At 43.2% G+C, this 23,811-nt stretch overlaps 2 protein-coding genes across 5 annotated transcripts in view; both read left to right on the top strand.

Moving 5' to 3' along the window:
* SIRT5 (sirtuin 5) overlaps positions 1-19,904 on the top strand; it is a 34,949-nt gene extending 15,045 nt beyond the window's left edge. For 3 of the 4 annotated variants that reach the window (XM_005878413.2, XM_005878412.2, XM_005878414.2), the window contains exons 3-9: positions 839-972; positions 3,931-4,156; positions 6,885-6,972; positions 8,110-8,163; positions 9,428-9,551; positions 14,932-15,047; positions 19,385-19,549. In XM_005878413.2, the coding sequence (XP_005878475.1) occupies positions 839-972; positions 3,931-4,156; positions 6,885-6,972; positions 8,110-8,163; positions 9,428-9,551; positions 14,932-15,047; positions 19,385-19,460 (818 nt within the window). In that variant the 3' untranslated portion in view covers positions 19,461-19,549. Of the gene's footprint in view, positions 1-838; positions 973-3,930; positions 4,157-6,884; positions 6,973-8,109; positions 8,164-9,427; positions 9,552-14,931; positions 15,048-19,384 lie in introns of all 4 variants that reach the window. The other variant, XM_014549561.1, reaches the window with a different exon arrangement.
* A 1,861-nt stretch (positions 19,905-21,765) lies between these two features.
* Positions 21,766-23,811, top strand: part of NOL7 (nucleolar protein 7, 27kDa) — a 6,022-nt gene continuing 3,976 nt past the window's right edge. Inside the window, exon 1 of the mRNA XM_005878439.2 lies at positions 21,766-21,775. Within this exon, the coding sequence (XP_005878501.2) occupies positions 21,766-21,775 (10 nt within the window). The remainder of the gene's footprint in view (positions 21,776-23,811) is intronic.

Genomic DNA, 23,811 nt, shown 5'->3' with positions numbered 1-23,811 from the left:
GGGGCACAAAAGTAGGCTTACAGTTGTGAGCTCATAGCAGCCCTGTCCTGGGGAGGACAGTATTGTGCACATTAAATTGCGAAGGGAGCCCAGGATAGCAGAAGGTCAGTGATTCACAGAAGATCTCACACATGGGTGGAGGTGGAGCTGAGATTCAGAGCCAGTGCTGTGTGCCTGAAGGCCCTGCTTCTTTCTTAAGATGTTGTACATTCACACATCAAGGGCATAGATAGCATTTTCATGATACAGGAATGATTTTTATTTGAGTATCTTAAAGTATAATGTCACACAAGGTCAAGTTTCAAAATATAGATATCTCCTGCTTTTCCAAAATTTGCTCTACACCAGCGGTCGCCAACCGGTGGTCCGTGAGGTCCAAAAGGTTGGCGACCGCTGATCTACACCACTTCACTATTACAAAAAACTAAATTAGTATCTGTTTTCGCTAACCAAAAGAAACTGAAGAGGATTTTGCATTGAAAAAAGGTTTAAAACAAAAATAGCATTCAGCATTAGTTTTGCAGCGAGTTACAGAGACAGGGCACACCCCAGCAGCAAGAGTGGCCCCCCCCCCCCCAAGCTCCTTCTCTGGAAGCTACATTCAGCATCAAGCACTACAGCTTTGAACTGTGTCTGTGAGCATCTGTGCTTTTCTCCATTTATTTTGTGCATCCATTAGCAAAACGTGCCCTAAGGTAGTTGCTTCTCTGCTTTATGCAAGTTTTCATAAGAAACACTCTACTTTCGGAGAGCAGGGGAACCCTAGGCAGATGATTGGTATGGGATATAAATATCCAAATGGTGCACTGGATTGATAAAGATTTTATTCTCTCTTTAGGTATGGCCGATTTTCGGAAACTTTTTGCAAAAGCAAACCACATAGTCATCATTTCAGGGGCTGGTATTAGTGCTGAAAGTGGGATTCCAACTTTCAGAGGAGCCGGAGGTTATTGGAGGAAATGGCAAGCTCAGGTTAGTAGTGTTTCCAGAATATTAAGAGGCTGTTCTGAATGAGGCCATAACAGAGTTTGACTCAGAACCTAATGATGGCTGAGACCCAGAGAGCAAAGTTTTGAAATTGCAGTGACTCTTGTCCTGTTCATTTTGGCATCGACACAATGTCCATATGATTAAGATCTGAGATTTAAGCAAAGCAGCCACTTCCCTTATTTTTTAGGTATGTATAATTTGCATTTTTTCAGATAAAAAAAGTAGAATCAGAAAACCTTGATTAGCATAATTCATTACTATAGATATTGAAATTAAGTATTACACATTTTTAAAGTTTCTGTGAACTTTTCATATTAACATTAAAGTTGAATTCTTGAAGACCTAGAGCTTAATATTCAAAACTTTATATGAAGGCCATTAGAAATTAAGTTCTTTGGGGGCGTGGATTTTTTAAAAAAAATTTATTGAGGTATATTAGCCATACAATAAAATTCACCAATTTTAAGTATACAATTCAATAACTTCTAACAAGAGTATACAGAGTGTAGCTACCACCAAGATTACATGTGGAACATTTCTGTACCCGGGATTATTCCCTCAAGGCCCTTTGCAGTCAGTCTCCTCCACTCCCCCAGGCAATCCCTAATTTTGAGGGCAGGGAATTTTGTCTGTTTCATTCATTGTTCCTTCCCCAGCTCTGAGAACTCTGGAACAATGTAAGTGCTTAATAGATGTTTCTTGGTTGAATGAAAGCAATCATAAATAATTACTTCAATACTTGACTTCCAAATTTAGCAGGTGATTTCTTATTGAGTGAAGGGTTAATGAACCTGCCCTTCTTTCCTGAATGAAAGGTCTCAGGATGGCAAATGTTTAGGACAAGCATGTCAAACTTGCCGCCCGTGGGCCGCATGTGACCCACAACGAATATTTTTGGGGCCCAGCCAATGTAATGGTATGTAAGAAACGTTTTAATAAAAATTTCGTTACTTAATTTTTACAATATCCCGTTATACATAATTATTAATAACTACAACATTTGCTAATGACTGATTATTATAATCATGTTGCATTCATTTCTTTACGCACCTTGCGTGCCTTATGCGCCTTACGCACAAGTGCACCATTTCTCTCCACTAATACTAGCAGCAAATATTTTAGCTGCCGATTGCCATGTCATTAGTCTTGTACTGACTTGTTTGGTGTGAAAAACAGGAAGTATTTCACTTTCAGAGAACAAGAAAAATGGGTTTATTTGTGTTATGCTTATTAATTTGTGCACTTATTCAGTGTCTGGTAAGTTAATGTTCAAGAAAAAATATTAATTTTTATTAAAATGTTCTATTATTTTATGTTAACAATCACTCATTTATTTCAGCCCTTTGTATTCAGCTTGTCTCTATAGAAATAAACCTATGTTTCTATGAAAATTGAAGTTTTTGTTTTTTTGAGGCCCACATAAACTTGCTCCTTGTTTACTTGGCCCATGTTAGCCTTTGAGTTTGACATGCTTGGTTTAGGACAGTGGTCGGCAAACTCATTAGTCAACAGAGCCAAATATCAACAGTACAAAGATTGAAATTTCTTTTGAGAGCCAAATTTTTTAAACTTAAACTATATAGGTAGGTACATTGTTATTAACTTAATTAGGGTACTCCTAAGGCTTAGGAAGAGCCACACTCAAGGGGCCAAAGAGCCGCATGTGGCTCGCGAGCCGCAGTTTGCCGACCACGGGTTTAGGATGTTCTGTCACCTTTCTGCTGCCCTCCAGGTAAAGCCTGGGGATGTAGACATGGCATCATCACCTTAAAGGTGAAGGAAAGAAGGAAGAGTGAGGGCCATTAGGGTCCCACAAGAAAAAGGAGCCACAGAGAGCCTCCCCTGTTTAGAGAATCAGGGGATGGGGCTCAGATGTTGTCAGGAGGAACTTACAGAGGGTGGTCAGTCAGGTCAGAGCAGTTACGTTTGACTCCAGCTGTGTTCCCAGGACACATACAGGGTGGGGCACAAAAGTAGGCTTACAGTTGTGAGTTCACGAAGCACAGTTTATTCTTGTTTTATTAATTAATTACTGTAAATCCACTTTTGCCCACCCCTGTATATTCAGGTTCATGTGCTCCAGGCCACTTGTGCTCTAAGTAGAGGGCAGGAAGGAAGGAAGTACAGGGTTGAAATGGATAATCCACAGCGTAGATGATCCACTCCCCAAATGAAGGCTGACATGGCTACCAGGCAGTTAGGGACCTTTACAGTAAAATAAAATGCATGATACCACCACTGCCACCACGGAGATACAGAATACTTTGGTCATTGCCAAGGTTCCCTTGTATATTTCCTGTCAGCTTCCAGCCCTAGACAACTACTTCTCTGCTGTCTGTTCACTGTAGATGAGATTTGTCTGTCCTAGAAGAGGCATTACACCTTAAAATACATATTCTTCTATGTTTTGTTAATATAATGTGTATGGTGAGTGTGTAACTGTAAGTGATAAAAACTGAGTTTCTCAACTATGGCCATTATACTTCAATTGAACATTTTACATTTCACTTTTTTTCCTGGACAAGTGATACTGACTCCATACATTTTGGTACTCCAACCTAAATTATCTTCTTGCATATTACTTTACCTCATGTTCATAACTTCCTTGAGGGTCAAATGGGACAGGTTGTATTTTCTCTGAGTTATAATTGGGGAAATTAAAACCAATTTCTCCGTGGTCCCTTGTTAGTCCCAGGATTGGGACACAGGCTGGTGCCCAGGCCCCTGCCCTGTGTCTGCCATGCTGCACGAACCTAAGCAGACGTGTGCCAGCTTGCACCCTCCCAGAGCTGCCTGCCCATTGTAGGGAAAGAGGGGCCTGCCAGTGTTTGCTGCCACTGCCCCCGCACTCCAAGGTTCCCTTCGCGCCCCGCTGCCTGTGCTCTGGATGGAGCATGAGCGCTCTTTTCCTCCCTGACTCCTGCCCCCTCTCACCCCCAGACCCTGGCCACTCCTGAGGCCTTTGCCCAAAACCCGTCCCTGGTGTGGGAGTTCTACCACTACCGGAGGGAAGTCATACTGCGCGTGAAGCCAAACCCCGGGCACCTCGCCATCGCTGAGTGTGAGGCCCGGCTGCGTGAGCAGGGCCGCCGGGTCATGGTCATCACCCAAAACATCGATGAGCTGCACCGCAAGGCTGGTACCAAGAACCTTCTGGAAATCCATGGTGAGAACTCCCAGCCTCACACGGGGAGGGGAACTAGACTTGAAAGCATATGTCCTGCCATTTTCCACCTGGACTCACTGACAGAACCTGCATTTTGACAACACACCCAGGTGTCTGGTGTGCGCCTGTTACACCGCGAAAGCGCTAGTCTGCACAGCTGCGTGCGTGCCCCTCCCTGAGCAGCTCTTGAGGGGGTTGTGCTAGAGACAACTGCCCAGCTGGGCTGAAGGGAACCAGGAGGGGTGGGCCATTGGACAGGTGGCTTTAGCAGGATCTGGCATGGGGGGCCTTGGCATTCCTGGGGCATCTATTTACTTTCCCTTTGTCCCACTTGGTACTGTCTGCTGAGGCTGTGCTTCTGCTAAGCCCTCCAGCCCTTAGGGAGCTACCCGCTCAGCGACCTTCACTGAATCAAGCCCACCAAGTTGTGACACACATAGGTTTTGTCTTAGGTCCCTCTGGCTTTCCCTCTCTTCCCTGACGACAGCCTCCTTTCCCCCTCTTGTCTTCTTACTCCTTTCCCCTCTTTGATCTCATCAAAAATCTTATAAACCCATTCATACAAGAGCATCAATGGGCAAGCAAGGATTTTTCCCCCAAGGACATTTGCATTTATGAGTCTACAAAACTTTAATTCCAAGTGATCCATTTCTAATAGTGGCTTTTCCAGGAACAGTGAGCCAATGGGGATGGTGCTTGTGTGCGTACGCGGTGAGGTTGCCCATTTTTGCCTAGGCTTATGGTCACCCTGATAATGAGAGTTGAGCACTGTGCGCTTGGATCCTATCCCTCTTTTGTGTCCTAACAGTGTCAGCCACCTACTAACTGAAGTCTTTTTGGCACCTTCTTCTGTTGGATCTAGGACACTTTCCACATGGCTCTTCTCGTTTCTCTGCAGTGTCAGATTGGAGGCTGTCACTTGCCATGTAGAATGTATAAAATCGGAATCCAGTTATTTTAAGCATTAAATAAGATAATATATACATATTAGTTGGGACTTTTTTGTTTGCAAGTGATGAGAACTCTCTTCAAATTCAGGTAAAAACAAAAGGAAGCCCTTTCTTTCATCAAATTGAAGATGCAACATGTTTTTAATGTGATACTTAGAAAGAAAATAATCTGCCCAAACCATGATATCTTATTTTATTACTCCTTAGAATTCACTATTTTATACAAATAGAAAGGGCTTGTTAAAAGTTATTTAGATACATATTTTTAGAAACTATCACTCTCATGCATATAAAAAACAAAACATGGGTAAAATAGAGTGGTTAAGATATTTCTTCTGAATGACTTCTGAAGGTCTCCGAGGTGTCAGTGACTGTGTTTTCCACAGTGTGTGGGATCGGTGATGCAGCATTTCCTAAAGAGGGATCCTCTCTTATCTCTGCATTTCCCTCCCAAGCTGCTGACACACATTCTGCAGGTTTGACGTTGGCCTTTCTTGATCTTACCAAAAGGTGTGAGTGGAAGGGTTCTAGATGACAACCAGGACTCATTTTTCTTCCCCAAATGGACCTTAACTGGTTTGTTGGCTGAAATATGCAGAGGCTGCCTTTGTCCAGTCAGGACACATGTCAGTCATTGGTGTAATCCTTCAACAAGTCTGTGCAAGTGCTGGCTATGGCAACCACATCACACCTGTCATGTGGCCAGTGGCAGTTACAGGACGCGTCTGAACTTCAGAGATGTTAACGGGAAAGTAGCCACGCTAAAACTGACAAAATAGGTACGTTGGTTGGCAACACTGAGGAGCCTGGGAGAAGCTGACGTCAGCAGCAGGCTCACTGTCTTTCTCTCCCTGCCTCTCTGCCTTTCCTTCCCTCAACTTTGCTCACTCAGAGTTACTTTACCTCTCCCTCTGTAGTTGATCGCCTACATGTGCCAGCAAAGTAACGTCTGGCAGCTCCAGGCTCACTCTAACTTAGCTCTCTCCTCAGAAAACAAACCTCGGGGAGCCTTGATTGGGTCACTTACCTGCTTTTAACCAAACACTATCACTAGAGGGATGGGGTACTGGGATTGGACCAGTCTGAAACGTGTATCCAAGCTTGTATTTTAGGATGTGATTGACACCTTCATCAGCTTGGCATGGGATAGAGGAGAGATGGGTCCTCAACCAAGTGACACTGGACAATGGAACAATGTGTATCCACCACAGTGTGTGTGACATGCTCAGCACAGCACTGGGCACATGACAATATGTAGTGAATTGTGGTCACCATTATTGGGTGAGCTCAACAAATGGTTGCTAGTTTTAGCAGTTATTTTCTTCATTTATTAGTTTATTAATTATTGATTGATCTGGTTTTAGATAAAATATTCAAGCTTTATTAATTTAAAATTAAGATTTTTAAACACATCCCAAGCTACTGAACCTTTATCAATCATGTACTTAGTAAATCATGCCCTTAGTTGGTTGGCTTCATCTATCCTATTGATCAGTTCAGGCCTACCTGAGCATCACTCCGAGTAATGTGAGAGCTCCTTAGTCATGAATGATTATTTCATCTGTCTCTCTTCCCTCTAAGAGTACAAAGTCCAGGAGGACAGATGCTCCTGGCTTGTTCAATAATACTGCATGCCTTTACATTTCCCATGATGCCTAGGGTAGGCCCATTTGCTAAAATGAACATATAAAAACTAAGTGATTTTGTACCCTTTTGGACATGGAGACAGTTGCTCTTGATGATATTATTTCTGGTCTTGCTTGACTTATGTTTTTCAGGTAGCATATTCAAAACTCAATGCACTTCTTGTGGGGCTGTGGCTGAGAATTACAAGAGTCCAATTTGTGAAGCTTTTGCAGGAAAAGGGTAATTATGCTGTACTATAGAATGAGCGTGTGTTGTTTTCTCTTTTAAATTGAACATAAATGTGAGGAAATGAAACATTAAGATTTGCATGGATATTTATAAAAAATAGGATCCAATACATTATACCATATTATAAAAGAAATATTTTGCTCTCAATTTATAATATTAAGTGAAAACCACAGGATCTAACTCTATACAGTTTGATCCCAACTTTGTATTTTTTTTTAATCCTCACCCAAGAAATGAGGATATTTTTTCATTGATTTTAGAGAGTGAAAGGGAGGAGGAAAGATGAGAGAGAGAGAGAGTGAGGGAAAAGAGAGAGAGGGAAATATCAACATGACAGAGATATATCGATTGGTTGTCTCCCACATGTGCCCCAGCAGGGTGGGGATCAGACCTGCAACCCAGGTACAAGCCTTTGAGTGCCGTTAATAAGGAATGGAACCTGTGGCCCTCGGTGCTCAGGCTTACACTCTAACCACTGAGCCATGCCAGTCAGGGCCCAACTTTGTATTTAAACTCTCTCTCTCTCTCTCTCTCTCTCTCTCTCTCTCTCTCTCTCTTCCTCTTTCTCTCTCTCTCTCTCTTTCTCCTCCCATGTTGATGTATTTGTGTATAGATGACAGACCTAAAGAAAGCACAGCAAAATTTTAACAGCAATTATCAGGAGTGGTGGGATGATAGGTAATTGTGATTTCTGCTTTATATCTTTTTGAATTTTTCAACATTTCTATGATGAATGTGTACTATTATGGTAGTTAGGGAAAGAAATTAAGAGTAGACTCAGAATATTGAGAAAAATTCTACCTGATCATTTTAAATCAGTATAAAGTATACAAGAAATATATTAACATAATGTCGAAGAAGATTCAAATGATAACATATAAGATGTAAGTCACGAAACTCCCCCATTAGCGCATATGGCTGCTTTTCATCCTCCCCACATACAAATTTCCTCTTGAGGTAAAACCACTAGTAATTAGTTGGTGTCCATTCTTTGAGTAGCTCATGTATTAATTAGGAGTTTTGTACCATACCCTGCTATGCAAATATACATACTTATTGGGTTATGTTATTCCTTTGTTCTTTGATGATACCAATGACATTTTCTCTTTTCTAATATTGTTTATTCAGTGCTCCAGAACCCGAAACACAAGATGCCAGAATCCCATTGGAGAAACTTCCCCGGTGGGTAAAATCTTTAATCTATACTTGGTGTTGCAGGTTGCAAGAAAAGAAAATTAGGAATCAAAATCCAAGTTCATTTGGTGAGATGCCTCTTAAATCCTCAAATGTAAATACCAGCCCTGACCTATGAGGCCAAGGGCAGAAATAGAGAGGATGAAGCAAACCTGTGGAAAGAGAACTGCTTTTCAATCCTTCTTGCTTTTCATTAGTTACTGTCATCTTCATCCTCTTCCTCCTCATCAGTGTTATTAATGTTATTAATCCAGGTTTATGGAGACAGTAAAAGGTCTTGCAAAAATGAAATTATAGGACCAAAACGTTGTAGATTTTTTAAAAAACGTAGAAAGATTTTTGTCAAGTTTTCAAAGCCAGATATTAAAATAGCACTTCCAAAAGTGTTTCAGCGAGCACTATATCCATGTGATGTTCATAGGCATTGCTTGAAAAAACGATGTTATGTGCTCAGATCACACTAGATTAAACCAAGTCAGAGTATGTTTGCTTTACTGTAGGACTTCTCAGAACATTTCATATGCTAAAGTACATTGTTACTCTCTAAAAAGTTGTTACAATATGCTAATATTTCACTGGTTTATTTGACCACAGAACCCTTTTTATTTTTCTTAATAAGGCTTTTCATTACTAAATGCTAAAGTTTCTATCTGAAAGAACAGGGAATCCTGAGGGGTTCCTGGGTAGGACATTAATATGATGAAAACTATGTTTGGGGGAGGTTATTTTAGAAGGTAGAATAAAATGACTAAGAGAGAGTGGGGAGGAAATGGTGACAGATTTCTAGTAATTGATACTGGAGAACTTGACTATAGACAGGACCAGAGAGAGGCGAATCTCCGAGAAAATAAAAGGAGGTCATTGATGAAGTTAGGGGATGATTGGGGTGTCTGAGACAAATCTTAGTCCAGTGTGTCCTCCCAGGCCTGGGTCACTGAGCAGAGTCATGCCCATGAGGGTGATGAAGTCACTGTGAAAGAGAAAACTGTTTAAAGAGAAGGTCAAGCTTGGCTGAAACACATTTGTCTCTAAATCAACCCAATGCATTCAGACAAAATAGAAACTTTATAAGGCAGTTAAAGTTAGTGCTTCATATTCAAGACAAGCTCCTATGGGCTGGGAGAGCAGGGATGGTGATCAGAGGATGAGGTGACCTATCTGGATAGACTGGATTTGGGGCAGCCCCTGGTCTTCCTCCGACCCACCTGGCAGACCTTCAGGCAAGGTTGAGTTAAGGCTGATGTTTTTACAGGTGTGAAGAGGCAGGGTGCGGGGGCCTGCTGCGACCTTATGTAGTGTGGTTTGGAGAAAACCTGGACTCTGCCATTCTGGAGGAGGTTGACAAAGAGCTGACCCTCTGTGACTTATGTCTAGTGGTAGGTTTCGTTCTTACCTGATTGTGGGGATTTTCTGAAACACCAGGACTGGGGTGGAGATTAATGTTGTTCCCTCCCTCCCATCCTCCCACCCTCCCTCCCTTCCTTCCTTCTTCCCTCCCTCCCTTCCTTTCTCCCTCCCTCCATTCCTTCCTCCCTTCCTACTTTCCTTCCTTCTTTCCTTCTCTTAAGATGTGTTTTGAGAGTTGTGGTGTTCTACATAAAAACTAAAAAAACAGTGAATAAGAATTTATCTTAAAATACAAAACAATGCAAGACCATGTCTTCGGCTTCTCAAATCCTTTTCTCCCCACAAAAAATATCATAAAAAGAGCATGTTATTGGTTCTAATTTTTAAAATAATACATGCTCATTATTAAATTTAATTGAGAAAACACAAAAAGAAGAAATTAAAAATCCGATAATTCTACCATACAAAAATAATCAGTTAGCATTTTAGTATGTTTTCTTCTAGACCCGGGATGAGCAAACTGTGGCCTATGGGCCAAATCTGACCTGCCACCTGTTTTTGTAAATAAAGTTTTATTGGAACATAGCCATGCCCTTTATTCTTTGTATAGTCTATAGTTACTTTCACACTACATTGGCAGAGCTGAATGTTTGCAACAGAGACCATGTGGCCTATAAAACCTAAAAAAAAAACAGCAGTATTTGGTCTTTTACAGAAAAAAGTTTGCACACCCCTGGTCTAGACCTTTCCACATGCAGATGTACACATATTGATTAAAATTTTTAAAAATGTGTTCATACTCCCAAAACACTAATTAGAAAGAATATATGCACCCTATGTTAATTGCAGCCTTATTTAAAATAGTGAAGATATGGAAGCAACCCAAGTGTCAATCAATAAATGAGTGGATAAGAAAGATGTGGTACATATATACAATGGATTACTACTCAGCCATGAAAAGAATGAAATCTTACCATTTGTGACAGCACTGATGGACCTAGAGGGTATTGGGCTAAGTGAAATAAGTCAGACAGAGAAAAACAAATACTATATGATTTCACTTACATGTGGAATCTAAAGAACAAAATAAATGAACCAAAAAAAATTGAAACAGACTTAGAGATAGAGAACAGACTGATGGTTGCCAGAGGGGACTTGATTAGGGGACTGGGTGAAAAAGGTGAAGGAATGGATAAGTACTAATTGGAAGTTATAAAACAGTCCTAGGGATGTAAATTATAGCTTAGGGAATCTAGTCAATAATCTACTCTAATAAAAGACAAACACGCAAGTTGACTGTACTTTCGCTACACCTTAAGCCACGCCCACCAGCCAATCAGAGCGACTATATGCAAATTAACCCAAACAAGATGGTGGCTGGCAGCCACAGAGTTGGAGTAAGCAGGAGGCTTGGTTGCTCCAATGATGGAGGAATCCAAGCTTCCCGTGGTGGCTCTGAGCTCCACTCAGAGCAACAAAGTTTCAATTATAGAAGGTAAATAAATCTCAGAAAAAAAAAAAAAAAAAAGGAGAGGCTGGGAGCTTCCGTCGCCGGGGGGGCTTGGCCAGCCTGAAAATGGCCCTCAGCCCCTCACTGAGACTGGCCAGGCACCCCAGTGGGGACCCCCACCCTAAAGGGGGTGTGGCCAGCCTGAAAACAGCCATCAGCCCCTCACCCAGGCTGGCCAAACCTCCATGGGGTGAGGGTCCCCACTGTGGGGGGCTTGACCAGCCTGCAAACAGCCATCAGCCCCTCATCCAGGCTGGCCAGGCACCCCAGTGGGACCCCCACCCTGATCTGGGACACCCTTCAGGGCAAACCAGCCGGCTCCCACCCATGCACCAGGCCTCTATCCTATATAATAAAAGGGTAAATATGCAAACTGACCCTAACAGCAGAACGACTGGGAATGACTGGTCACTATGAAACACACTGCCCACTAGGGGGCAGATGCTCAATGCAAGAGCTGCCCCCTAGTGGTCAATGTGCTCCCACAGGGGGAGTTCTGCTCAGCCACAAGCCAGGCTGATGGCTGCCAGTACAGCAGTGGTGGTGGGAGCCTCTCCTGCCTCCTCAGCAGTGCTAAGGATGTCCGACTGCAGCTTAGGCCTGCTCCCTGCTGGCAAGTGGACATCCCCCGAGGGCTCCCGGGCTGCCAGAGGGATGTCTGACTGCCAGCTTAGGCCCAATCCCCCCGGGGAGTGGGCCTAAGCCAGTAGGTGGTCATCCCCCGAGGGGTCCCAGACTGCGAGAGGGCACAGGCCGGGCTGAGGGACCCCCGCGCCACCGAGTGCACAAATTTTTGTGCACCGGGCCTCTAGTCTATAATAATGAAAGCATAATATGCTAATTAGACCTTCCAGACGAAGCTGTGGCGGCGGGGCCAAGGCAGAAGCGGCCACCACGGCAGCAGGGGCCAAGCCCCTTGCACGAATTTTGTGCATCGGGCCTCTAGTATTGTAATAACTATGTATGATGTTAGGTGGGTACTGGAAATACTGGGGGAAGCACTTTGTAAAGAATATGATAGTTAACTGCTATGCTGTACACCTGAAACCAATATAAAATAATATTGGTGTAAATGGTAATTTAAAAATTTTTTAAATGGGTCCATATATGTTCTTTTTTGAAACTATTTTATTCATGTAGCAATTCACTTAGCATATTCCATGTCAGTGCATCATCTTTTAATTGGCTATGCAGTGTTCTGGTGTATGCATTTAACCAATTCTGTATTGTTGGACGTTCAGGCTGTTTCAAATTTTGATATTTTAAACAACGTTGTAGTGAATAGCCTTAGACATAACTCTTTTAAAAAAATGTATTGATTAATTTTTAGAGAGAGAAACATCGATGTGATATTCCACTTTTATTTATGCATTAATTGGTTGCTTCTTTTATGTGTCCTGTGGGTGGATCGAACCTGCAATCTTGGCATACCAGGATGATGCTGTAACCAACTAAGCTACCTGGCCAGGGCCTCAGACATAACTTTTAACATGCTCATCAAATTATTGTCTTAGGACAAATTTTCTAGAAGTGGAATTAACTGGACAAAGGGTAGGCATATTTCAAATTTTCCTTAACATGTCTTTAAAAGCAGAGTCACTTTCTCATGGATGCATACTCATTCAGCCAGTGTTTACTGAGTGCATCCCGAAGTTGAGTATAGGGTCAGTGGCTAGGTGAAAAAAGCTGGTTTGTAAAATATGTTCTGATCTTCCCATTCCTTCTCCCCAATCACCCCCTTCTACCCCCTCAAAAAACCTCAGCACTTGAGTCCTGGCTAAGAAAGAATTCAGAGTGAAGACTCAAATATAAGCAAAAGTTTATTTAGAAAGTCACAGAGGTAAAAGAAGTGAGTCAGGGAAGAAATAAGCCAGCTAGTCTTCCCATTCTTGTAAAGAATGTTTATAAAACTACTAGAGGCCCAGTGCACAAAAATTTGTGCACTCGGTGTGGGGGGGTGTCCCTCAGCCCGGCCTGTGCCCTCTTGCAGTCTGGGACCCCTTGGGGGATGACCACCTACTGGCTTAGGCCCGCTCACCGGGGAATTGGGCCTAAGCTGGCAGTCGGACATCCTTAGTGCTGCTGAGGAGGCAGGAGAGACTCCCACCACCACTGCTGTACTGGCAGCCATCAGCCTGGCTTGTGGCTGAGCAGAACTCCCCCTGTGGGAGCACATTGACCACTAGGGGGCAGCTCTTGCATTGAGCATCTGCCCCCTAGTGGGCAGTGTGTTTCATAGTGACCAGTCATTCCCAGTCGTTCTGCTGTTAGGGTCAGTTTGCATATTTACCCTTTTATTATATAGGATAGAGGCCTGGTGCATGGGTGGGAGCCGGCTGGTTTGCCCTGAAGGGTGTCCCAGATCAGGGTGGGGGTCCCGCTGGGGTGTCTGGTCAGCCTGGGTGAGGGTCTGAGGGCCGTTTTCAGATTGGCCAAACCCCTTCAGGGTGGGGGTCCCCGCTTGTTGGGGTCCAGCCCCAGCAGATCCAGGGGTTCCCAAAGGTGTGGACGGAGTTGGCGAAGAATGAAGGACATGGAGACAGCGTTCAGTTGATCAGCAGCCTAGCCAGGTTCTCTAGCCAGGTTCTAGCCAGGATCTTCAGCCAGGTTCTGTGTCTTATTGTCTTGTTACATCTGTATTTACACCATTTGATTTTGATCCTATCAATTTCTATTCCAAAGGTTAGGGCGTTTCTTATCTCCATTTCAGGGAGTAAAGATTATGTAGCTTAAGTGTGATTGTTCATAGTTAAAGTGATTAACTACCCGCCTGGCACTTAGTTAAGGGGTTTTATTCCCTCCCTAACTTCAGGGAAAAATCCCTACCTGGGGAAACAACCTTTCTCGGAGAGGTGACCTTGGTTAAAACACATAGCGCCAAGAAGGGGAGCAAACATATTAAGAACAGTATGCCATATAGGCCAGGTCCCTTGAAACATATGCTGTGCAGATGTTTCTTCCCTGCAGCCACTGTGTCAAGCAGCAAGGATGGACCGGCTTCAGGCACCCGCTGGAGTGCCTGGCCAGCCTGGGTGAGGGGCTGATGGCTGTTTTCAGGCTGGCCAAGCCCCCCAGCAGGGACCCTCACCCCATGAGGGTGTGGTGAGCCTGGGTGAGGGGCTGATGGCTGTTTGCAGGCTGGCCACAGCCCCTAGCCACCCAAGCTCCCAGTGGAGGCTGGCTGGAAGCAGGTATCTGGGATTTATTTAGCTTCTATAATTGAAACTTTGTTGCCTTTTGCAGAGGCCACAGCCGGCCAGGGCGGGCGGGAAGCTTGGCTTCCTCCATCGCCGGGGCAACCAAGCCTCCTGCTTGCTCCAGCTCTGTGGCTGCCAGCTGCCATCTTGGTTGGGTTAATTTGCATATAGTCGCTCTGATTGGCTGGTGGGCGTGGCCTGGGGCATAGGGAAGGTACGGTCAATTTGCATGTTTCTCTTTTATTAGATAAGATATCCATAGGGGATAACCTGAAGGAATATCCATCAATATGTGAGCAGGGGTTATCTTGGGGTAGTAGGGTTATGAATGATATGTATTTTTTTTTCTTTGAGTTATCTAACTTAGAAAAAAAAGGATCATGGATTATTTACATCACTACAAAAAACAGAAACAAAAACAAAACTAACCCCAAAGGTGATGAGTCATTTCGTTGCCACTTTCTCCGTTTGCACAACCCTCCTTTTCATAACACATCTTTCTGAGTTCCAGTGATCAGCCAAAAAGACGCCTCCTAACTCCTGATTTGTCCCTTAAATCCTCTCCATTTATCTCATCCAGCTTAGTTTTCCCCCCAACACCTGCAACCACAAACCTGCCTGGGCTTATGTGAGATTTTCTGAAAAAATGTTTCTTCTCGCATAGTGTGGTCATTTGTCTGTTTCCATCTGTTTGCTTTGTAGGTGGGAACTTCCTCCTTGGTTTATCCTGCTGCCATGTTTGCCCCCCAGGTGTCTGCCAGGGGCGTGCCAGTGGCCGAATTTAACATGGAAATCACCCAAGCCACAAACAAATTCAGGTACAGGGATTACCAGGGTGGGAAATGGAAGGCATTGAGCAGGATTGGACATGTCATCTAAAGACATTTTATCTACTGTTCTGTTCTAATTAAAAAAAAAAAAAGACACTGAATTTGTGTTTTATTTGGTCTGTCGTTGCTTTTTTGGAAGAACAAAATATTGTTAACTGTAGACTAAGGTGGCTCTGTCTTTTTACAAGGGGTTTGCTGTAAGACTTTAATTTTTTCACATTTTGAAAGCTTTCTTCGATTCCTTTGGCTTTGCTTTCATTTGTCTTTTTAAGTAGATTTAGTGATGGCAGGCATTTGGATGTAGGTAAACTGAACGAATGCTGAGCAGTAAGCCTTGGAGATACCAGCCAGAACTTCTTCCCACTGCTCTCATGGTGAGGCTGCTACACACATGTCTCTGGTCTAATTGCCAAGAATATTTGTACTTGTGGCTTTGTTATGATACTGATTCTGTTTCCCACGTTTGTGTGGAAAGAGTAGATCATCATAGTATGCATTTTTAGCCCGATTCATGTCTTCACCTTTTTTTCCTTTCTTGTTTCACCCCTGCTTTTTTGTCTTCACTTTTAATTTAGTTTATATTGTATTGTTAGTCTGCTTAATTCCTTTCTAGAATGAGATACAATAGAAATAACTAAGCATAAATAAATAAAATTCTAAAACACCACTGAAACTCTTGTCATGACTTCAGTCAGTGGTTTTCAAACGTGGCTACACATATTTAAAATACTGATGAGTTGGTACCACCCATGCCATTCTGATATAATATCTTCTCCAGATATTTTTAATCAGCTACAGCCTGTGTGTGTCCTCAATACATAAGTGGTAGGAACTAGAAAGACATCCTTTAAAAAAAAATCACTCTCTATGTAAAACTTATACTCTGAAAACTACAGAATGCTATCAAAAGAAGTAAAGAAAACCTAAATATCTATAGAAGGACATCCATGTATACAGATTGGACAACTTAATATTATGAAGGTGGCAATACTCCCCAAAATGATTTGCAGATTCACCCATTCTCTATCTAAATTGCTTCTGGCTTCTTTGCTGAACTGACAAGGTGATCCTAAAATTTATGTGAAAATGCAAGGGACCCAAAAAGCCAAAACAAAGAGAAGAATAAAGTTGGAGAACTTATACTTCCCAATTACAAAACTTACTACAAGGTTACGGTTTTCAAGATAGTGGGGTACTGACATAAGGGTAGACATACAGATCAGTGGAATAGAATTGATAGTCCAGAAAAAAACCCCTCACATTTATGGCCAACTGACTTTTGAAAAAGTATGAAGAGAAAGCAGTGATGGAAAGAATAGTCTTTTTAACAAATGGTGCTGGAGCAGCTGGATAGCCACATGCAAAAGATTGGAATTGGACCCCTTTACACCATATACAAAAAATAACTCACAGGGATCAGAGGCCTAAATATAAGAGCTACAAATATATAAAATTCTTAAAAGAAAACGAAGGAGTAAATCTTTGTGACCTCGAGTTTGTCAAAACCTTTTATATGACATAAAAATCATAGGTAACATAAGAAAAAATGGATAAATTATCGCTTCTAGGCCTTTTGGCTAAGATCAAGTGTGGAAAAATGGATACCTTGGACTTTATCAAAATTAAAAACTTCTTTACTTCAATGGACACCATCAATAAAGATAAAAAGACAACCCATAGAATGGGAGAAAATATTTGCAAGTCTAATATTTGATAAGGAATGTGTATCCAGAATTTATAAAGAATTCTCACAACTCAATAATAAAAAGACAAATAATCCAATTAAAAAGTGGGTCAAAGGTTCAAATAGACAGTTTTCCAAATATATACATATGGTCAATAAAAACATTGAAAAGATGCTGAACATCATTAATCATTAGGGAAATGTAAATTAAAAGCACAAGATACCACTTAACCTCTAGTATGGGTCTGCAGAAGTCCCTTCTTATCCACAGGGGATATATTCCACGACCCTCCAGTGGATGCCTGAAATCACAGATTGCACTGAACCCTATATATACTGTATTTTCCTATACATACATAGCTATGATAAAGTTTAATTTATAAATTAGGCACAGTAAGAGATTAACAGCAATAACTAATAAAATAGAATACTTACAACAATATATTGTAATAAATGTGATGTGAGTAAAAAAGTATGCAGTTACTCAAAGAAGGGAGTTGTTACGATTCTTTGCAGCTTGTCCTGGGAAAATATGTTTCCTACTCACTCTTCAGCTGGCTTTATCTGTGTCTCTTATTCCCATCTGAGGGATGGCAGAGCTGATTTTCACTGGCCAAGCTCAGTATTACCTTTTCAATGTCAATTGTAATTCTTAGTTTTTGGTTTTTATAGATGGATGTACTGGGAGAACTGGGCTACATAACTCACGACATGAAAGGAATTTCAGATGGCATGGCCACTCAGATTTTGGACCTCCTTCCAAGTTACATGCTAAAATGCCATAGTAGTATCTTATTTCATTGTCTGTTAACTGACAGTTCTATCAGACCCTCTTTCCATTTTATTGAAAGCAAGGATGAAAAGGCCCTATTTGCATAAGGATGTGATATCCAGTCTTCAGAAAGCATTTGTTTTCTTTAATCTACACCAATACAGTGGGGCCTTGACTTATGAGTTTAATTCGTTCCGTGACGGAGCTCGTAACTCAGATTACTTGTATGTCAAATCAAAAAGTGAACGAGTGAGACACGTGATGCTGGGCTGATGTGGCGTTCACTGTGACGTTCGCTGCGCCAACTAGCGGTGGGGTATCTGAAGCTGTCTCGTAAGTATCTCGAAAAACTCATTAGTCGGGACACTCGTAAGTCAAGGCCCCACTGTATTTCAAATGTCTCTTTAGTTAGCACCTGACAGGTTTTCACACTCTGGGCTAAGGCACCATCTAAGATTTGGGGTGATTGAGGGGTGCAGCTTGCCTTTGTGAAGTGGGGGAAGGGGGAAGTGAAAAGGGACACTTGAGAGTCACTTTCTTAAGAAGGAGACCATGTGGGATTGAGGATATGGAAATGCCCTGAAAGCTCTCCATGCCTTGGAGGCTATAATTCAGTGGTTCTCAACCTTCCTAATGCCGCGACCCTTTAATACAGTTCCTCATGTTGTGGTGACCCCCAACCATAAAATTATTTTCGTTGCTACTTCATAACTGTAATTTTGCTACTATTATGAATCGTAATGTAAATATCTGATATGCAGGATGTATTTTCATTGTTCGCGACCCACAGGTTGAGAACCGCCGCATAATTCTTGGACAGTCCTCAAGGGACTATGACCACTGTGCTGGGGAGGAGCTTTCTAGCGGCCAGTGTTCAGCGCGCTGAGCGTGGCAGGAGTGGAAATGCCACTGGTCAGGGATGCCCATTAGTGGCACTTTGTGACGTGAACAGTGTTTAAGGGATAAGGCATTAACAATTTGTGTTGTATCAGAATTGGTAATATGATGAATTACATTAAGCAAATGCTTTCTTCATTTTTAATTGTGCTCAATTGGTTTTCTTATTAATAATATACTACAAAACCCTGCTATTTTTCTGCCCTAAGTATTTTCTCTTGAAGGAAGCAGAAATCATTGATTTTTCTTCCTCCTCTTTGCTTTTTCTTTTTTCTTTTTTTCTCCTTCTGACTACAAGTCAGAGCTCTTTGTGAAAGGTATGGTTTGAGAGGCTGTTGGCGCAGCTAAAATCCTGTGGTCTGTATGGTGCATGCAGTTATTTTTCTCTTGTCCTTAGTACATATGAATGCTGTTTTAATGCAGTATGTAGATACCGTAAAACTTAAAACTTTCATTATGGCCCTGGCCCTGTAGCTCAGTTGGTTAGATAGTCATCCCAGTTAACCAAGGTTTCGGGTTCAATCTCTGGTCCCAGCACATACAAGAAGCAACCAATGAATGCATGAATAAGTGGAACAACAAATCAATGTTTCTCTCCCCACTTCCCTCCCTCTCTCTCTCTCTTTCTCTCAAATAAACTAAAAACAACCTTTTATGAGTTTGGCAATATAATCATGAAATACAATTTACAATCATATCTCCCCCTGCTCTTTAAAATAAAATTCTTATTTATACCACCTAAATTCTAGGCATTTCCTTTCCTAAATTTTCTTGATCACAAGGACCAACCCATGGTGAAATGTCTATATCTTGAGTTGTCAGAAACTAGATGAAAGAAGTGGGCACAAAAGCTCATAATGCCACATTTGTGAGAATTTGGATTTTCCTCTGGGTAAAATTAAGAAATGTGTGACTTGCTGAAGTAGTATGTTGGTTTCGCTCCTAACTGCTGTATTTGTCCTTCTGTTTCAGGTTTCATTTCCAGGGGCTCTGTGGTAGGACCCTTCCTGAAGCCCTGGCTCCTCATGAAACAGAGACAGTTTCTTAATTGTCCTGGGAAGGAAGAGATTATAGTACATCTAAGTACCAGGCCACAAACAGATGACACACAATCTTGTGGATGGGAGCTGAATATTGGAAGATCTAAAAATAGTCTCTGATTTCCTGGCTGGGATCCAACCTGTTGATAAGTGGTAGGGGCCTTAGAGGTAACTGTAGCAAATATAGTTACAAGAAGTCAGAGAACTGTAAAGTTAATGCATGTTATTTGGTTTGAACTTAAACATAACATACCTCTGATCCTCTGATGTGTTTGATTGATTATTGAGAGGGGGAAATTCTAATTAGATTGTCTTAAAAATGTAATTATCCCAATCGTATTTTTGCTATTTGTCAAAGATAGTAGTAGAAAGGTAAAACATTGCTATTTCTGACTTTTATACAAATTTTGATGGAAAATAAAATCACTCTCTACAGGAGGTAATATATGGTATACAGATGTGACCCTGAGAGATATCTTTATTGAGGATTTTTTCTTTTCCGTGTTTACCTTGTTTGGCTGCTTTACCTCAAAATATGTGGGATAGCTTAGAACAGGAACTCAAGAAGGAAAAGTAGCAACAAGGTAGAAAATCAGGATGAGGCCCCCACCCCAAAATGACACAAATATATAGATTCCAAAGGTATTCACAACTGACTAGAATGTAGTACTAGCCTTTTTAAAAAACATATGTTTTTTATTGATTTCAGATAGAGGAAGGGAGAGGGAGAGAGATAGAAATATCAATTGGCTGCCTCCTGCATGTCCCCTACTGGGGGACATGTGCCCTGACCCAGAATGGAACCTGCGCCCTTCTGGTGTATGAGATGACGCGCAACCAACTGAGCCACAGGCTGGGCAGTACTAGCCTTCTTAGCAGCCAAGGAGGAAAGGGAGAGGTGATGGTTGACTATTTCTTGATATTATAAACACAGAAGCATATAGGCCCTTCAGGGTCTGCCAAGCTTTCCCAGACACTGAATTCTGAAGGGAGTGTTTTCCTTAGGACTTTACCTCAGAGTAAAGTAGCAAGAACACAGTTCTCACCTCAAACCCCACACCTCATATAGTACCCAGGGCCCGTGGAATGCCTGCTTGCTCTCAGGCAAGCATCAGAAGCCTGACTGGGAGCAGTGGCCTTTAGTAAACAGTGTAGGAAGGTCATACATAACAATGGCCCTTGGATCAGCTGGCCCCCTGGGTGATTACACAGTCTCATCACCTCAGCCCCTTACAAGAATTGATTTAATGTTACATCCATGGCTTTTGTGGGAATAGATGACAAGACACTATCATACAAAACTTTGTACTGCATTTGCAAGTCATCTATATATATATATACCCTAATATGCAAATAGACCGAATGGCAGAACAATGGAACAACAGAACAACCGGTCACTATGACGTGCACTGACCACCAGGGGGCGCACGCAGAACATGGCAGTCCTCTGCAGCAGGTGGCAGAGCATGGAACATGGCGGGCGTCGGCCACGGTGGGATGGTGGAGCAGGTGAGTGGGGTCACCAGACCAAGGCAGGGTGCCAGTTGCTGTCATTGGGGCGAGCCTCTGATGGTTACTGAAAATTCTTTGCTCCTGTGCGCCGCGGTCCCACCCCAGCACTCACACCTGCTGCCGGTGCCAGTCCCACTTGCACCTGCTGCCAGAGCCACTGCTCGCACCCACTGCCTGCACCTGGCGCCGGCCCCGATCACTCAGCACTGTCAGCGGGTGCAAGCAGCAACTGCTGGCCCTGACCACCCTCAGGGCTTCTCCACCTTCCCTTGCTCCTGAAGGGTGATCAGGGCAACAGCTGCTGCTCACACCCATTGATGGTGCCGGCCCTGCTGGCACCTGCTGCTGGCGCCGGCCCCCATAGCTCCACGCCATCAGCGGGTGCAAGCAAGGCTGGCACCATCAGCACATGGGAGCGGTGGCAGCAGAGAGGGGACTGGGGGCCGCGGTGGGAGGGACCGGCAGAGGATGGGCTGAGACCCGCCCTGGTGCCCACTGCAGCCTCTCGGCCCACAGTTCTTTTCAAGGTGCACGAATTCGTGCACTGGGCCCCTAGTACCTCTTAATAAATTCCAACGGTTCTTAGCATAAGAGGGATGTTCATGATGTTCATAACCTACAAGGTGTCTGAAGGGCCAGCCTTTAGGGTTCACTTCACACGAGTGGCTCAAGGCATATATACTGAAGGGACTTGTGATACTTATAATGTAGTTTTTGCACATAAAATACCATTGTTCTCTTTTAATAGGTTTGTTGTTGGGCTTCTCCGTTACTTTAAACATTTTCCTAGTGTTAGCAATGATGGAAATCAGTATGCTGTCTCAGTCTGATTATATTTTTAATTTCTATCTGCCCAAGGCCCAGATATTTCAGTACAGTTCTTTGCAACTCCTCTCAAATTGGGCCTTTGGTACCAGTAGCTTTGTGTGTGTGTTTTATCATTTGTGTTCACGTATTGGTTTTATTAGAGAAAATGAAAGGAGAATTGAAAAAAAAAGTGAGGTAGAAATTATTCAATTCAATTTAGTATTATTGAATGTCTACCACATAATAGGCATTAGAAATATAATTAGTAAGACGTGGGCCTTGCCCTCAAGGACTTGACAGAATGTTGGGACAACTGTCATGTAAACTATTATACAATGTAGAAACTGCAGTGATAGAAATTTGTTCAAGATTCAGAGGAAAATGTAGTTAAAGATGGGCAGGGTGGGGATGGGTAGATGTTAAGGCAGGGGTCCTCAAACTACGGCCTGCGGGCCACATGCAAATACAAATATTGTATTTGTTCCCGTTTTGTTTTTTTACTTCAAAATAAGATATGTGCAGTGTGCATAGGAATTTGTTCATATTTTTTTTTTAAACTATAGTCCGGCCCTCCAATGGTCTGAGGGACAGTGAACTGGCCCCCTGTTTAAAAAGTTTGAGGACCCCTGTTAAGGTCTTTGAAAGACCTTTAAAGGAAGTCAGCCCTGGCCTGTGTTCAGGTATAAATAGTTCCATGTGGGGGAGTGTGTGTCATAAAGGGAACAGCATGTACAAATGCACGGCAAGTGTGAAACCTTGGTTTGATGGGAGAATGATAGATGACTCACTTAGTATTGTATAATGGATGGGAGAAGATAAACACAGGTCAGGAAGGGCCATGTATATTCCAAAAAATGGCATATACTTAGGACACAGAAATAGTACTAGGGTTGCATTCACTGAGTGCAGGGTGGCATTCTTTCACTGGATTCAGGATTTGGGATGGGCTGGCCATTGTTCAAGGTCCTGGGGTTGCACCAGGGAATCAGGTGGGCTCCCTACTCTCTCACAGAGCTTACATTTAAATGGGGGCTGGGGGGCAGAGTCAGGTAATACACTGTTTGGGAAGTTGTCAGTGAAGGGCACAGAACAGAGGCATGGACAGACTGGTGGAGGAGCTGGTGGTCGGGGTAGCCTGATAAACGGGGCCAAAGTCGCCCAGCACACATTTGGTGCCGGGAATTGATTTAATCCGGTGTCTGTCAACTTCTCTGTGACAGCAGGTCCTGCCGCTATAGCGCATTTCTTCCCTTTGAAACGCCACTACTCGGGGAGCGCAGAGTGATGGGAGTCAGATCTATAAACAGCCAGCGGTTCTCAACCTGTGGGTCGCGACCCCTTTGGGGGGGGGGGTCCAACGACACTTTCACAGGGGTCGCCTAAGACCATCGGAAAACATAATTACATATTGTTTTTGTGATTAATCACTATGCTTTATGTTCAATTTGTAACAATGAAAATACATCCTGCATATCAGATATTTACATTACGATTCAGAACAGTAGCAAAATTAGTTATGAAGTAGCAACGAAAATAATTTTATAGTTGGGGGTCACAACCACCTGAGGAACTGTATTAAAGGGTCGCGGCATTAGGAAGGTTGAGAACCACTGGATTAACTGAATCCAGTTGCTGAGCACCGGATGGCGTGACCCGCGCCAGCCAGCCTAGAGGAGGCGGGGACTCAGCCAGACCTGCCGTCAGCACCCCAGCCAAGAAGGCAGCACGACGTCTGCCCGGCCTGCAAACAGCCCCGCGCCCACCTGCTCCTACGGGCGCCTCGGCAGCAGCGAGGAGGGAATCCGGCAGCCTTGAGCACTCAGCCTCTGGCCGAGCGGAAGGAAACGCCCCCAGCTTTCCTTAGGCCACGCCCTTCCGCGCCTGCGCATGCGCCTCCGCTGTGGGGCTTCAGAACGTGCAGGGAGCGACTAAACTCGGGTCGCTTGCTCTTCGCGTCACGCTCGGCTTGCGGGCTGCTACTTCCGGGTCAGAGGTAGGACGGTCCGGCACGCTGTGGGCCATGGTGCAGCTCCGACCGCG

The sequence above is a fragment of the Myotis brandtii genome, unplaced genomic scaffold (assembly GCF_000412655.1).
Source record: "Myotis brandtii unplaced genomic scaffold, ASM41265v1 scaffold56, whole genome shotgun sequence".
In the NCBI taxonomy this organism is placed as follows: domain Eukaryota; kingdom Metazoa; phylum Chordata; class Mammalia; order Chiroptera; family Vespertilionidae; genus Myotis; species Myotis brandtii.
This window is presented reverse-complemented; position numbering and strand designations above follow the sequence as displayed.